This window comes from Protomyctophum parallelum, assembly GCF_964188405.1.
Source record: "Protomyctophum parallelum genome assembly, chromosome: 4".
NCBI lineage: Eukaryota > Metazoa > Chordata > Actinopteri > Myctophiformes > Myctophidae > Protomyctophum > Protomyctophum parallelum.
The window spans coordinates 41,241,762-41,258,090 of NC_139700.1; the positions used below are offsets into that span (position 1 = coordinate 41,241,762).

At 43.5% G+C, this 16,329-nt stretch overlaps 2 protein-coding genes across 3 annotated transcripts in view; one reads left to right on the forward strand and one right to left on the reverse strand.

Moving 5' to 3' along the window:
- LOC310857599 (GRAM domain-containing protein 4-like) overlaps window positions 1-4,716 on the reverse strand; it is a 117,650-nt gene extending 112,934 nt beyond the window's left edge. For both annotated transcript variants that reach the window (XM_083763333.1, XM_083763332.1), the window contains exon 1: window positions 4,305-4,716. In XM_083763333.1, coding sequence (XP_083619459.1) covers window positions 4,305-4,333 — 29 coding nt within the window. In that variant the 5' untranslated portion in view covers window positions 4,334-4,716. The remainder of the gene's footprint in view (window positions 1-4,304) is intronic.
- Window positions 4,717-12,577: 7,861 nt separating this feature from the next.
- LOC310858014 (heat shock protein HSP 90-beta-like) lies at window positions 12,578-14,746 on the forward strand (the record flags this gene model as incomplete). The annotated part of the gene is made up of 1 exon (XM_083764061.1): window positions 12,578-14,746. One exon carries the CDS (start codon window positions 12,578-12,580, stop codon window positions 14,744-14,746), a length of 2,169 nt encoding a protein of 722 aa, XP_083620187.1.
- Window positions 14,747-16,329: the final 1,583 nt, after the last annotated feature.

The window sequence follows — 16,329 nt, forward strand, 5'->3', positions numbered from 1 at the left end:
GAGGGAGAGATGACAGCCTCCCTTCCTTCTAAATGATATAACAGTATTCTGGGCAAAATGCCTGCCCTACATATCGAGCTGTGGTTCAAAGAAAGACATATCGAGCTGTGGTTCAATTCAAAGAAAGACCATTATATTGCAGAACCTAAGGATTAGCTTTTTTCCCAGTCCTTAATATATTTTCATGATTATTAAAGTGGCAAGACAATTATAGATTTTATAAACATTTGCAGTATTCACACAAACAATACAGTATAATTTATAAATAAAAAAAATAAAAGTCCACAAGTATACAGTAGAATATTTTTCCTGTATACAATGCCATGTGAAGGGACTGTAACGTCAGGCTAGTATAGTCTGAGAAGGCAGGAAAGTGAAATACTATACTAGAGCTCAGCCTCTTGTGATTGGAACAACCCTGATAGAAATGCATGTTCAGTTATATTTCCAGACAGAGTCAACTGTGTAATTGCACTCTCCCTTTCTTTTTATTATCATCATCTATGCTGCTGCATTGTCTGAAGGAAGACATACACATACCAATGTGGATACTGGCCACACATAGGGCAGTTAATCAAACTAATAGATTTAATCGATTATGAAAATAATCTCAATAATAGATTTTTACTCTGGGGGGTAGCGCTTTTTTCTTTCAATTTGTGATTATAAGATTTGTATTTTAATTATTTAAAAACCTGTGCTTGTTTGATTGTTCAATTAACCGTAAATGAAATCAACGGAACAATCCATAGCAAAACATTCGATAGGTGCCCTACTACACATTATGCAGCAATTAGTGGCTCCAGTGCAAATCAATGGAAACCCTGTTATCTCTCCAATCAACCTTCTGAACTGTGCTCTGTTGTCAGCTAAACATATTCAAGTGAGGGAAGACATTATTTTCAAAACCAATCTTGTACACTCAATCCATATTTGTCAACGTATGTTGTGTTGCATGCACTGTAGCTCAAAGGGTTGCATTTTGGCTGATTAGTTATGACATAAAAGGCTGACTGTAATTTAGCAATGACATTTAAAAAGGTAGAGATGCTTCGATAATCGGTCAGCGATCGGTGATTGGCCATTATTCACTCTGATCGGTAATTTACCCTATCTGGAGAAACTGATCTTTTACCCCATTTAAGTGGTATAAATGTCAATCAGATATAGTAGAACATAATTTTGCCTCTTTGTGACAGGCCTAAACATTCTCCCCTTCCTCCCCACACACAGGAACAGTTTTGACGTGGGTTTTGACATATAATCATTTTGGAAATATTAAAATGGGCAACATTTCATAAGATCAGTATCGTTATCGGACCTATCCTAAGTAAATGAAGTCTATAGGAGCCAACCCAGGGCAGAGCCATGCGGGGAAAGAAGCGTACCACGTAGATGTAGATGGCGCAACAGTTTAACAACAATACAGAGCTCAAGAACCTGATGTTACAGTAGATGGGAAATTGTGGAGGGCAGCGATCCAGGAATCCCGAGTTGGTGTTGGCTAGACCTCACTCTTGCAGTATGTGTGTTATATAGCCCATTTCAAAAACCCAAGGACGCTTCACATAAAAAATTAACAACCAAACAAAACTATTTGCCATAAGCCTGAGAGAATAGTGTCTTCATCGTGTAGCCATTGTGTAGCTGCCCATAAACTGTGCAATTGTACTGAAGCTTCATCAAGAAATGTCATTATAGTGAGGGTATATTATTGCGACCATAGGTCGCAGTTTACTATGAAAACCTGCATCTCCCTTCAGTCGATTTGTTGTTTGGTCGGTCACGCCTCCATATATGGTCACGCCTCGTGACACCACGCCTCCATATATGGTCACGCCTCGTGACATCATGCCTCCATATATGGTCACGCCTCGTGACATTACGCCTCCATATATGGTCACGCCTCGTGACATCACGCCTCATAACATGGAGCTGACCTGTTCTGACAGGTGAGCTGACAGGTCAGGTCAGCTGACCTGTTCTGACAGGAAGGACGGGTGGGGAAGGAATCGAGGATCAACATACGTTCCGTATGTTGATCCTCGATTCCTCCCCCACCCATCCTTCCTGTCAGAACAGGTCAGCTGGTCAGCTCTCTCTCTCTCTCTCTCTCTCTCTCTTCCCCCCCCTCTTCGATGTCTCCCTTTTGACCGATATCTGTCCAATTTCAAACCCCAAAGTTTAGTGCAGCCTGCCCGGCAGCCAGCGAAAACTAGAGGCCCGGAAATTAAGGCCCTGCCCTACCTCGGCCCTCATCAAACCCTGTACACTCACCTACACACTGCCCCCGCTGCCACCCTTAGATCTCCATATATGGAGCTGACCTGTTCTGACATTCCATATGTTGATCTGACCTCATCAAACCCTGTACACTCAAGACATGCTCCATATATGGCCAGACCTAATCAACTCCTGTACACTCAAGACATGCTCCATATATGGCCAGTACAGAATTCATTCCATATGTTGATCTGACTCCCCATGCCAAAGCGCCAATGCTTGCCTAGCCCCATATGTTCCCTCTCCCTACGCTCATTCTGTAGCTCCGAGATGAGGTCACACACTGGGCCCCTCCCACCGCGTTTCAGAAACGGCGCAAGTTTCCGCTATGTACGTTTCTTACCCTGACGCCACGATTAATCCAAACGTGAAGGGGACGTGAAGGGTTTACACCAATTCAACCATAACAACGCCCAAGAAAATCCAACTAGAGATTTGAACTAAGCCTTTACGTCCCGTATTTTGTCAGTCGCTTCCATGTTTATCAAGGAAGTTGAAAAGCTTTAGCGCCTCCCCGGCGCCTCCCCTGGTCGAAATTTCCAACTGACTTCAGTTCACTCGACATGCACGCGCACACGCACACTTCCTTGATAAACATGGAAGCGACTGACAAAATACGGGACGTAAAGGCTCGGTTCAAATCTCTAGTTGGATTTTCTTGGGCGTTGTTATGGTTGAATTAGTGTAAACCCTTCACGTCCCCTTCACGTTTGGATTAATCATGGCGTCAGGGTAAGAAACTTACATAGTGGAAACTTGCGCCGTTTCTGAAACGCGGTGGGAGGGGCCCAGTGTGTTACCTCATCTCGGAGCTACAGAATGAGCGTAGGGAGAGGGAACATATGGGGCTAATGCTTGCCCAGCAATCTGCCGTCACCCCAGGATGCGTGCAAGGGCGAGGTCGCTTCTCGCCCTCAGGGCGTCATACTGGTTTTACCTAAAATATCAAGCGAGGTCGGTTCTCGCCCTCAGGGCGTCATACTGGGTTTTTCCTAAAATAACATAAGCTATGACCAAATTTTGAATACACGGAATTAGAAGAAATACATTCATATTAAAATGCATTTCATTATAATGATATTATATTACACCTCGATCGTCCCCGAATTCAAACTGGACCTCTTTTGATGCATGCATTTTTCTTGTGGCAGCATCATCTGGACCACTATAGGTAAGGTTCTCAGCGTGGGGTCAGGGGACCCTTGATGCGGTTCCCCAAGCTAAATGACTCGTATAGGAAACAAAATCAAATGGACCCTTTTAACCCTTTAAGCCAGCCACCCTGATGCAGGGTATGTAACTTTCTCTCTGAGACTGTGCAAAATGGAACCAAATTACCAAATGGTGACAGGGTCCATGTGGTACATGCCATTTGTGTACCGTCTCAGTTACACTACACACACTGATTGAGGATACAGTACATGCATTTCATCAAAAGGGATCCATGGCCATAATGCATATCATTGGGGTCATTGCATTTTAGAATCACTGATAAACTGAAATAAGATGGACCAAGCCTTCCATAGATGTGATTTATAGATTTTTACATTTGTATGATGAATACGAAAGTAAAAGTCAGACTCGATTAAATAGGCTACATCTATGACTTGACTAGTCTTGATTAATGATCCAAGGCTAGAAATATGGGAGAACTATAACGCAGTCCCGTGGCTGTATTAAAGGAAAACAATGCTAGTGTTCCCTGGCGTTGCATAATTATTATTATGTATGCCAATTGCCTAATGTGGGCCTCTGGAACATAAAACGTGTCGCTGCACAATAAACCCCAGGTCCCTGCAGCTGTACATCACCACAAAGCACATGCTTTGCTTATTAACGTTACGGTAAGTCGGTAACTTGGCGTTATGGTAGAGGAACCACAACAATGTCTACAGTCAGTATAGCTACAGTATAAAACACAACAACATCGCGATGAAGGGCTCGCGTGCTTCCCTCCTGCATGCCTGTTGATCATTGGCAATTTAAAAAAACAATAACGGTGGGAATATAAAGTTCCTTACCCGGATGGAAAGGTGTAACAAAGTTTCATCAACGCAGCGGTTGCCTTTGGTGTTTATTTCAAATCGATATTCCTTCCTTCTCCTCCACCTGCCACAGTGTTGTCGTCCCCCCAGTCGGTCCGCCCCGCCGCCTGCCCGCCTGCCTAGTGCCTGGTGGTGCTGCGGCTGCTGCTTCTGCTCACACCCAAACACACGCATCGAGCTCCCGACAACTAAACATCAACGTCTCCGGCCGGCCCTATTATTCCATGACAAAAAACAAAAACAAAATAAAATTCAACTGAATTCACTTAAAAAAGAAGAAGATGCATCGCCACCAGTTTAACGTCCGGTAAAAATAGAAAATACGTGTTGATAACATTAAAAAAGAAATGTTAAAACCACCGGCAGTCGTCAGATAGATAACCTGTTTGAGATATTATATCCGTATGTTGCTTGTTTTTTTTGTTTTTTCTTTTTTGGAGGCACACGGCACACAACCGAAACCACCAGGGAGTACAATGAACAAGGAGAGGACACATACACATCACGATCACGCTGTCAAATATTCGGGAAAACAGTGACCCCTGTTGTTCCTCGAAATTGAGTGTCTTGAGAGACTATAGTGTGTGTGTGTGTGTGTGTGTGTGTGTGTGTGTGTGTGTGTGTGTGTGTGTGTGTGTGTGTGTGTGTGTGTGTGTGTGTGTGTGTGTGTGTGTGTGTGTGTGTGTGTGTGTGTGTGTGTGTGTGTGTGTGTGTGTGTGTGTGTGTGTGTGTGTGTGTGTGTGTGTGTGTGTGTGTGTGTGTGTGTGTGTGCGTGTGTTTAATGTTGATTTCTTGTAGCTATTTTCACTATTTTCTTGAAAATTATAAATGATAGCCTATTAAAATGTAACATTTGTTTTAACAACGGTTACATGATCGATTAGTTAACAATGTGCACACTTGCACCCCTATGAAGTATGTACTACGGTATATTTTTGTGACCTTTGTGCTTTGTCAAATAATGTCTTCAAGGTAAATCATCACAAAGGTGTCAATATTTCAGTAAGTTTATTTGGTTTATTTGCTCACTGTCCTCTGTCCACCTGGTTCTCACTCTCACATCAATTAATTCTAGACTAGACCAGGCTTTTCACAATTATTTGATAAATGTATTTTCGTACAAATCGTCATAATCGTTTCCATGTTGAAAAATTGTCATACATATTCAAACATTTTCCAAAAATGGAGGAAGTTTTCCTTAGTTTAGGCTATTTATTTAGGTATAAAATGATTGAATACCGGTATGTCAATAATGTAAGTTATTTGTCATTAATTATATGATACAGTATTTGCCCTGTACATTTTTGAGGGGCGCTAGCCCCTCCTATACACAGGTTTAATGTATGTCTTTAGTTCAAAGTTTAGTAAACGCATTGTCATTGACAACTAGAACTGCACTCTGTCGAGTGCCTACTTGCTTGTTGCACCCAAGTAGGCCATAAATGGCCTGCTACAAACTTTCAAATCTCAGCCTCTCTGTGAAAGAACGTTTGCAATATTGAGTTATTAGGTTTAGCTATTTGCTACGTACCTAGTTTTTGGAGGTAAAAAAGTTTTATTTTGAAGTATGGTAAAAGCTTCTATCTCTCTGTAACCTCTATTCTACAGATATATTCCTTATTTTTCCTTTAAATAACCTGAAAGGTATTTTGAAACTATTTTGACAACTGTTGAAGAAGATGGTAATTAATTTTAAACAATTCAAAAACATTCTTTCGTTACGTAATTAACAACAATCATTGTTAACAATACATACATTACATATACGTACATATCTTCATGACGTCATGGGACATAGGCTACGCATCGTAGCACCGGACGAAAACATACCTGCACAGTCTGCTTGCGTATGTCCCGTGGCAGCGTATGACGTAATGATTACTTGTGCTTGTTATGGCAGTGGTGTCGGATTACATACAAGTATACATAGGGGCATTACCTTTAATCCACCCGACACTGAAACATATCATCTTTACCATCGATAACCAATTACACCCTGGCATTGGTACATATCTTCATCACGTCATATGCTCATGCTGCTACGGCCCAGGACATACGCATCGTAGCACCTGGCGAAAAACATTACTTGCACGCTCTGCTTGCGCAAGTAATAAAGGGAAAACTTACGTCATAATGTGTCGTTTACGTCATATTGTCTCTTTAATGGCGCCGTTTAATGTTTGTGTTGGCACCGTTTGTTTTACATCACTAATCAACATGAGTTAGACTTTAATATATTAGCGCCCCTCACTTCACACAGGTGTGATTTTTTTTATTACAAAACAGAAATGTAGGCCTATTATGTTCCAATGTCCAATGCCAAAAACACAATGAAATGGTTAATTGCAATTATTTGTGTGACAATTAATCGTCAACTTAAAATTTATAATCGTGACAGGATCGACTGAAAATGTATTTCAGATAGGCCTATAATGTGGCTTAGGCATTTTCTTTATCACATTTTCAGCTCCAGTTTTCCCTGTGCTTTAGAACATGACGTATATGACCTCTCCCCTTGTTGTATAGCCTCCTTGAGTGAAACCAGGAAATGTCGTCAACGTCAAGCCCATGACACTTAAAGGAACAGACATGTATTATTCACCACAGCTCAGCCTCATATGGCAGATGGCTGCATGAGTTTAACTGTAATAAATCATGTAACACGCCCTCGTCGGGCAGGGCAGAGCATGGGGCAGAGAGCTAACAGTCACGTACTACTCCACCAGCACCCGAATTATTATTTTTTTAGGACCCTTATAATGTCTATTTACGATTTATTCTTGTTGCCTGGGTCAACTAATGTCCAATGGGGGTTATTTTTTAACCCTTTCTTACACCTACCCCCAAAATTAACCATACAATGGAGCTAACACAAAATACCAAAACTCTTGAACTAAACAATATACAGAGACAAATGAACACATTTTTCTGTATGATTTGGACCCAATGAATTCATTAAAGTGGTTATTATTAAGATTCAAGCACATCTTCACTCAATTTCAGGACAAAAACAGCCAGAAATGACCAGAAAACGTTCAAATCACATCTAATGTCTTTGTACACAATGTTTGAGGTGTATTCTTTTTTTTACCACATGCTTTATACTAGGACCCTTATGGTGTCTATTTAAGATGTCTTATTGTTGCCCAGGTCAAATAATGTCACAAGGGGTTCATTTTAACCCTTTCTTACAAGTATCCCTAACCCGAACCATAAGATGGAGATAGTAGAGAATACCAACTTGTGAAGTAAACAACACAGAGACCCCCTTTCCACCGGTTCAGTTGTTTTAGGTTCTTTTCCATTTCAGGTTGAGGTCACTGACATTCATGCCCTCCGGTCAGATCAGGGTTGTGCTCTACCTGCATATCATGCCATCAAGCTCGGCTTCAAGTCGGCAGTGGTGAGGACCCCAGATACGGACATATTTTTTATTCTCCTGCATCACGCATCAACCTTGACATCTACCTTGACACTGGTGCAGGCAGGCACCGCCAGTTGGTAAATGTCTCAGAGCTGGCAACCGCTCTTGGGCAGCCATACTGTAGCACCCTTCTTGGGTAGGCCTACTATGTATTCAGTGGTGAGGACTGCACTAGTTCCTTCAATGGCAAGGGCAAGGTGTTGCCACTCAAAATGCTCCAGAAGAACCCCAAATTCCAAAAGGCTTTCAAGTCGCTCTGGATTAAGAGCGTCTGCTAAATGCCTAAATTGTAAATTGTAAATTGTAAGTTGGTGGATTGCGCGTGCGTGGGTATGTAGGCTATAGTGAATAGAATACAAGTTTTGGAAAGACCAAACTTAGCTTTCAGTCTTAACAATCTTTCTACAGTTGAGTGGAAGTTGAAGCCGGAATTGGAGAAGCAGCTGGAAGCCTTCACGTGCTTGATGTACAATCAAGCACGGGAGACATCAGTAAACCTGGCTAGGAGCAAGATGCTGATGAAAATGGTGGGAGAAGGCGAGACCCTCAGCAGCAGGTCTAGAGTGGATTTTGCTGCCCCCCTGCCAAGACACACTCATCCCCCATGTCCAGCGGGTGAACTATAGCGTGGCCTGTTACAAGCAGGCAGCTGAGCCAATCTTTTGGAGGCCTAAACCCTATGACGAGGGTCAGGGGTGGCAGAAGACAGAAGGCGGGATTTTGGAGCCTATCTGGTCTTGTGGACCAATTCTGCCCCAATCTCTCATTGCCCTGTTGGCTGCTGTGTCAACAGTGATGAAGAGGATGATGATGAGAGGGAAGAGGATGAGATGAATGACATTGCTCAGTGAAAATTAAGCCAAACATTTGATATGTGCGTTTACACCAATAAAGAATGTTCATTCTGCTCGTTTTGTTTTTGCACTTTCTGTCCTGAAATAGTCAAGATGTGACTTAATCTTAATAATAACCACTGTAGCGCCGAATCCTATATTTGTGGCACTACTGGTTGCCGACAGTCGGGTTGTAGTTAGTGTGGTTGCCCAAAGGGCAACCAGACTCTAGTAATTGTAACACTTTATTATTTTTATTTTTATTTCACTGGAGTCTTTAGTTTGCCGCATTATACCTCCCACAGTTTTGATTGTACGCACTTGAGCCATATGTCAAAGAAAAATCGGGAATCGTGTGCTTGTATTTTGTTAAGAGAAATGTTGTATAGTTTAATTTATATGAATTTATTAGTGAATTAAAATTTCCCATTGACATGAATGGGAAAATGCAAAATTCACATTCAAGTATTTTTTCCTCTGAGACTGTGAGGACTATAGTTACAAAACTTGGAGGATAAATTCATAATTATCACTAAAATTAATTAAAATTATAATTTTATAGGTCGGCCTCATGGTGGCGCTATAACAGCCCACTTTACCTTTTGGCTTATAACTCTTGAACCGTTGGTCATAAAATCTAAATTATTTTTTCCCTGGATTCCTTGGGTCATGACGCATCTTATTTGTTTTTCATTTGTCCAAAACACACTTTTTGCTTTTCCTCCTACAGATTTTGTCCAAATCTCACAGAAATCAGCACACATGATCTCTGGACCTATCCGATTAAAACACCAACTGCAGAATTTTCGTAGTACGTATCGTTCGGCCGTAATCATCTTCCGAAGTTAGTAGAAGGGGCCTATATCACAAAAAATGCCATAAATCACGAACGGAATGTCCAATCCATCCCAAATTTGAATCACATGTCCGGGGTGGTTCAATCAACCAAGTTCTAAAAGCATTTCATTTCATTTTCATCCATAGGGGGCGCCGCAAATGCGAGAAATGTAACCCCCAAAAACATGAATTTTGGGGGTTAAATCCCCTCCAAATTACTTACGCATGATCACAGGGGTGACGCGACATTGTAATTGGCTGTCAATATTAGTGGGAGGGGCAACCACACTTTAGATTTTTCTAGACGTGTGCTCCAGAAAGTGATGTCCAAACATGTGCGTAGAGTTGGTATAATGAACATGTATTATCTGTCTCTGCAGGCCTAGTCACAACAGCATACATCTAAATAAATGCAATAAACATAAATGCTACAGACAACAGCCTCCTAAACACAGCCTGAAAACTGTTGTCAGCAACACCTGCTGGTTGATTGAGACCTGATTAAATACCCTGCCAACCTTGACATTGACCACGCCCCTCAGTGGATATCATTGGATACAATTAGAAGACTTAAATGGCTCTCACACGACACCAGTCACCCACCCCTAATTGCTACTGGCATACAAGACAGAGCCATTTAAAAACAAAAAACAAATATAAAACCTTTTAAGCATTCATAACTCAGGCAATATTCAAAATTGCAAACATAAACTGGCCTACTTAGAGAGGGTGTATGCGAGTCACATGTTGTTACTCCGTTTCTTGGAGGCGGACATGGCCTCGGCGACCTGCTCAGCAATGCCGGGGCTGGTCTTCTTTGGTGGTGGAGCTGCTGCCTTCGCTGCCTTCATGGCCGCAAAGAGGGACCCTCTTTGCGTGGGACAGTCCCTCATTTCCAAGACTTTTCAGGCGTCCCACAAATTGAGACCCTGTCCCACATTGTGACTGGCAGGCAATTGCACCAGTGTTCAAATGCCCTAATAGTTAGTCCCCTAATAGTTGTAAAGCTCTCTCAGTGTCTCTGCCTGCAAGATGTGTTTTAAGCCTGTTAAAATAGCATAAAAATAAAGCATGATTTTAAAACAAAATGTGAGACATGCACCAGAGGAGTTTATAAATGATAGCCAATACGCCTATGGTCGAATATGACATCAAGGCATTAATAGCAACTCAAGTAAGTTGCTAACCAGGTACTCCAGTATTGCTTGTGTGGGACAAGTGGGATGGGGGACGGGGTCCCCCGGATGTAGACCGTTCTTCTGGGTGCTTCAAAACGCCACTGAGCAACTTCCGTCTAAATGAATAGCGGGGGGGCGGGCTGTCGCTCCAGTTCTATCCTTTTATTACACCAGAACACCAGAGAAGCAGAAGGCACAGTGTCAGGGAGCTACAGGTTGTCTGATATAGGCGAGTGGTGATCAGACCAGAGAAAGGGGCCCTGTTGAGAAGCTGAGAGAACGAGAGAAGGATAACCTGACTCCAACAGATGGGAGCAGTATTGATTCAAAAGTTCACAACAAGCCTACGTCTGGATTCTCTCCCGCAGTAGCGATGAACCAAACCAGCCGTTCGGACCAATCAGCGGCAGCTACGGCAGGATCTTGCAATCACCTGCCAGGTAGCTTGAAATAAAAGGACCCGCCTTCTTCAGCGATTGGGTTGGAGAGACACCAGATGCAAGTAGTTTGTGAAACGAGAGTGAAGCAAGCTTCTGCAATCTGGCGGAGTCATGTTAAGAGAAGGAGACAGCAGACCGAACCCTGCCCGGGATGAGTGGCATCGCTGATCAATGGCATGCTAACCAAAACCCAACACTAAACCTAACCTCACAGGAAGCCACAGGTTAGTTTTAACCTGCCATGGGTTAGTTTTAACCTGTCACAGGTTAAATACCAAGTAGAGATCCACGCAACACTGCACCTTGACTGGGCCCATTCGTTATAGTAGGAAGTGTCTGGTGGAAACAGTAAACTGGCCCCTGTTTCCGTTGTTCACAGATCTGTGCCCAAATATGGGGTTCAAGCACTCCAACCATTCCGGAAGTAAATGTCACATATCTCGCAAGAGGATTTCATTACCACTTAGATCCTCGTTGTAAAATGGTGCTATATGTAGAAGCCACCCGTCTGCATGTTTTAGTTCCGATGAACTAACTGTCCGACAGGCATTAGTCCGATACCCTACCAAAACCTAGCTCTGGTCCATAGCTCTAATGCCGTCGCAACGGCAGCAAGAGCAGTAAGGCTATGGACCAGAGCTAACCAAAACCCAACACTAAACCTAACCTCACAGGAGGCCACGGGTTGCACGACCTGCAACGGGTTAGTTTTAACCTGTCACAGGTTAGTTTTAACCTGCCACGCATGTCCGGGAGCCATGTCCATGGGTGAGTTTTAACCGTGGTCACGGGTTATAGTTTCTAACCGGCTACACATGTTGGGCTAATGGACTAATGCCTGTCGGACCTTTTTTGCGGTTTACAAATATATATTTTTTTATAAACAGAATCAAATGTTTTATGGTCATGAATAAACAGGACCCTGGTTGGCTTGATTCTAGGCTTATGGCTTTTCGGAAGTCTCTTATTATATTATTATATTAAATAATCACGCCCGTGTGAAGTGAGGGGCGCTCCCATCATCGTTCATCATCATCATTTGCTCAGACACATGACGTAAATTCTCCAATCATTGTCATTGGCATTCAATGTCTGTTAGCACAAAATAGCCGATTTGCTCATCCACATATGACGTAAATTCTCCAATCACTGTCGATGGCATAATGTTTGTGTTAGCACAAAATAGCCGATTTGCTCAGACACATATGAAAAAAAATTCTCCATTCATATAGAACAAATATCTATCTAGCGCCCCTCAAAAATGGCCCTATGACATTAGTCTTGCCCAAATATGGAATTACAGACAGCTCCTGACCTCCAAGTACTCTGAAAACAGTTACTGCACTAGCACAACGCCAAATTAAGGACTCACCTGCACAAATTAGCATTGTTAGACAACGGTTTGTGCTGTATGTGATGTCAGATCACAGCTCAATCAGACTATATAATGTTGACAATCACTTTAATCATTCTCAGTCTTTGAGGCTTTGTTGTTAATTAGCTGTTATCTTGTTCAAAGTTAGTCAACAGAATAAAAATGTCTTCAACCATGCACCAAGAGGAAGAGACTGAGACCTTTGCCTTCCAGGCAGAGATCGCTCAACTTTTGTCCCTGATCATTAATACCTTCTATTCCAACAAGGAGATATTCCTCAGGGAGCTGATCTCCAATGCCTCTGATGCTTTGGACAAAATCCGCTATGAGGGTCTCTTAGACTCCACCAAGCTGGACAGCTGCAAGGAGCTAAAGATTGACATAATCCCCAACCCGGCTGAGCGCACCCTGACCCTCCGCGACACCGGTATTGGTATGACCAAAGCTGACTTGATCAACAACCTGGGGACGATTGCAAAATCTGGCACCAAGGCCTTCATGGAGGCGCTGCAAGGTGGTGGAGCTGACATCTCCATGATTGGTCAGTTTGGTGTTGGTTTCTACTCAGCTTACTTGGTGTCCGAAAGGGTGACCGTCATCACCAAGCACAATGATGATGAACAGTATACCTGGGAATCTATGGCCGGAGGCTCCTTTACAGTCAAACTAGACAACGGTGAGCCCCTTGGCCGTGGGACCAAGGTGATCATGCACCTGAAGGAGGACATGGTGGAATACCTAGAGGAGAAGAAGATCAAGGAGATAGTCAAGAGGCATTCCCAGTTCATCGGTTACCCCATCAACTTGTTCGTGGAGAAGGAGCGCGAGAAGGAGATCAGTGATGACGAGGCCGCTGATGAGAAGGATGAGAAAGAGAAGGAGGATGCTGACGACAAGCCCAAGATCGAAGACGTGGGTGCAGACGACGAGGAGGACACAAAGGACGACATGGACAAAAAGAAGAAAAAGAAGATCAAGGAAAAGTATATCAGCGAGGAGGAGCTGAACAAGACCAAGCCCATCTGGAACCGCAAGCCTGATGAGATCACCAACGAGGAGTACGGAGAGTTCTACAAGAGTCTGACCAATGACTGGGAGGACCACCTGGCTGTCAAGCACTTCTCGGTGGAGGGCCAGCTGGAGTTCCAAGCTCTGCTGTTCATCCCTCGCCGCGCACCCTTTGACCAATTCGAGACCAAGAAAAAGAAGAATGTCAAGCTGTATGTCAGGAGGGTCTTCATCATGGACAGCTCTGATGAGCTCATTCCAGAGTACCTGAACTTTATGCGCGGTGTGGTCGATTCCGAAGACCTGCCCCTCAACATTTCCAGAGAGATGCTGCAACAGAACAAGATCCTCAAGGTGATCCGCAAGAACATTGTCAAGAAATGCCTGGACCTCTTTGAGGAGCTGGCTGAGGACAAAGAAAAGTTCAAGAAATTCTATGAAGCCTTCTCCAAGAACTTGAAGCTGGGCATCCACGTCGACAATCAGAATCTTAAGAAACTGTCTGAGCTGCTGCGCTATCACACCTCCCAGTCTGGCGAGGAGATGACCTCCCTCACGGAGTATGTCTCACGCATGAAGGAAAACCAGAAGTCCATCTACTACATCACAGGTGAGAACAAGGAGCAGGTGGCTAACTCTGCATTTGTGGAGCGTGTGCGCAAACGTGGCTTCGAAGTGGTGTACATGACAGAGCCCATCGACGAATACTGCCTCCAGCAGCTCAAGGACTTTTCCGGAAAGACCCTTGTCTCTGTCACCAAAGAGGGCCTTGAGCTCCCCGAGGATGAGGAAGAGAAGAAGAAAATGGAGGAGAACAAGAGCAAGTTTAAGAACCTCTGCAATCTCATGAAGGAGATTCTCGACAAGAAAGTAGAGAAGGTGGTCGTGTCCAACAGACTGGTGACGTCTCCCTGCTGCATCGTGACCAGCCAGCACGGCTGGACGGCCAACATGGAGCGCATCATGAAGGCCCAGACCCTCAGGGACAACTCCACCATGGACTACATGGCGTCCAAGAAGCACCTGGAGATCAACCCTGACCACCCCATCATGGAGACCCTCAGGCGGAAGGCAGAGGCCGACAAGGACGACAAGTCCGTCAAAGACCTGCTCATCCTGCTGCACGAGACGGCTGTGCTGTCGTCTGGGTTCAGCCTGGACGACACCTACAAGCACTCCAACCGCATCTACAGGATGATCAAGATCGGCCTGGGCATCGACGACGACGCCACCGCAGAGGAAGAGGAGGCGGCCACCTCTTCCGCCGTCCCGCCGCTAGAGGGTGACGATGACGACTTCTCTAATATGGAGGAAGTGGATTAAGCACCACACCCTAGGCACCTTTCGCCTCACATTTTTCAAACAGATGTTTTTCCCTGTAATTGCCAGGGGAATACCTTTAGTGATTGGTGTTTTAAATAAAAAATAAAATAAAATAAAAATCTGTTAAAAAAACAAAAAAAAACATTTAAAAATATAAAAAGGAGGGGGAAAAGGTTTTACAAATGTAGTCAGACCAGTGTTGTCTGCACTCTTGTCCCGGAGCTGTGCAAGATAGGTCCTAAAGCAGTTGATTTTTGCTGCATACAAAAGAATGTGTGAGAGAAATGACACGATATGCAAAATCGGTCAGATTCAAACTCAGGCCAGGAAGAAGGACTATAGCCTTATTGATGCGGTATGCACGTTGAGAAGGTTCTTTTCTTTTTTCACCAGTACACCTGCTGGGCAAGAAGACGCTTGTTCAGAGACGTTTGTTCTGAATTTCCGAGAAACGCAATTTGCCTTTCGTGAAAAGCGATCAAGATTACAGCTGTGTCCAAAGTGCGGTCCGTGGGCCAAATGCGGCCCTGGGGCAAATTTTGTATATGGCCTGAATTGTATTGTGAGCGGCCCGCCCAACAGTATGGGACATTTTTACATGAAAGTTTTTTAACCTGGGCACCCAGAGTATACTTTGACACCCCACCCCGCTGATGTAGGCTATACTACTAAATAACTAAATACATAAAAAGTAATTGATTGCTCCCCACCCAGCATGTGAAGAAAAAATATATATAACAAAACAAAAACAAGAGGACTTAAAGGATGAGAGAGAGAGAGAGAGAGAGAGAGAGAGAGAGATATCTACAAGCTCACAACATTTATTCTATTTGAACAATTTTAAAATGTTTTTCAAAATGATAAAAAAAATAGCAAATACGTTTAGGTAAAGAGGTAAGGCCCAGGCAAGATAAGGCCCTCAGACATGTACATCAACTGTGATTGCGCTGAAGCCTTGAGCAAATCCAGAGGAATACTGTACATCAGAGATACGTGACGTCATAGACAACATGAAGTCTGAATTGTCCAATTGTAGCCATGCCGTTTCTATGTGGATCCCGAGATACGCATCATTTCCGAGTTTAGTGGTTAGAGAATATGCCTTTCATGCGGAAGGATGTGGGTTCGAACCCTGCCTGAAGAAGGTCAGTGTTGACCGAAAGCTTGCAATACATATTTGGATTATGCACAGATCTGAGTGTGCTGAGCTTCCCTTTATTTTTTTCCATCATCCTTTTGTGACTCCAGCACCTCACTTAAGTTTATTCAGCAGATGGTGGTTCTTTTACATTTTTCACCGTTGGCTATAAAAAATAATAGCTTTACAATATACATCTGCTATTTTTTACCACTTTTGGCGGGCGCTAGCCCTTCCTATGCCCAGCTTTGTCTGTTTGTGTGTACCCCATAGCGACGATTTGATTGGCTGACTTTCTGGACAGAAAGTGAAGACGGAAAAGTGAGGACGCAAATTGTGATTGGCTAGAATGAGATGATGTATGATGATGTATAAGAATAAGATGTACGTATAAGAGTGCCTTTCACTTCACACGGGTGTGATTTTTGAATAATACGTTCCTCTC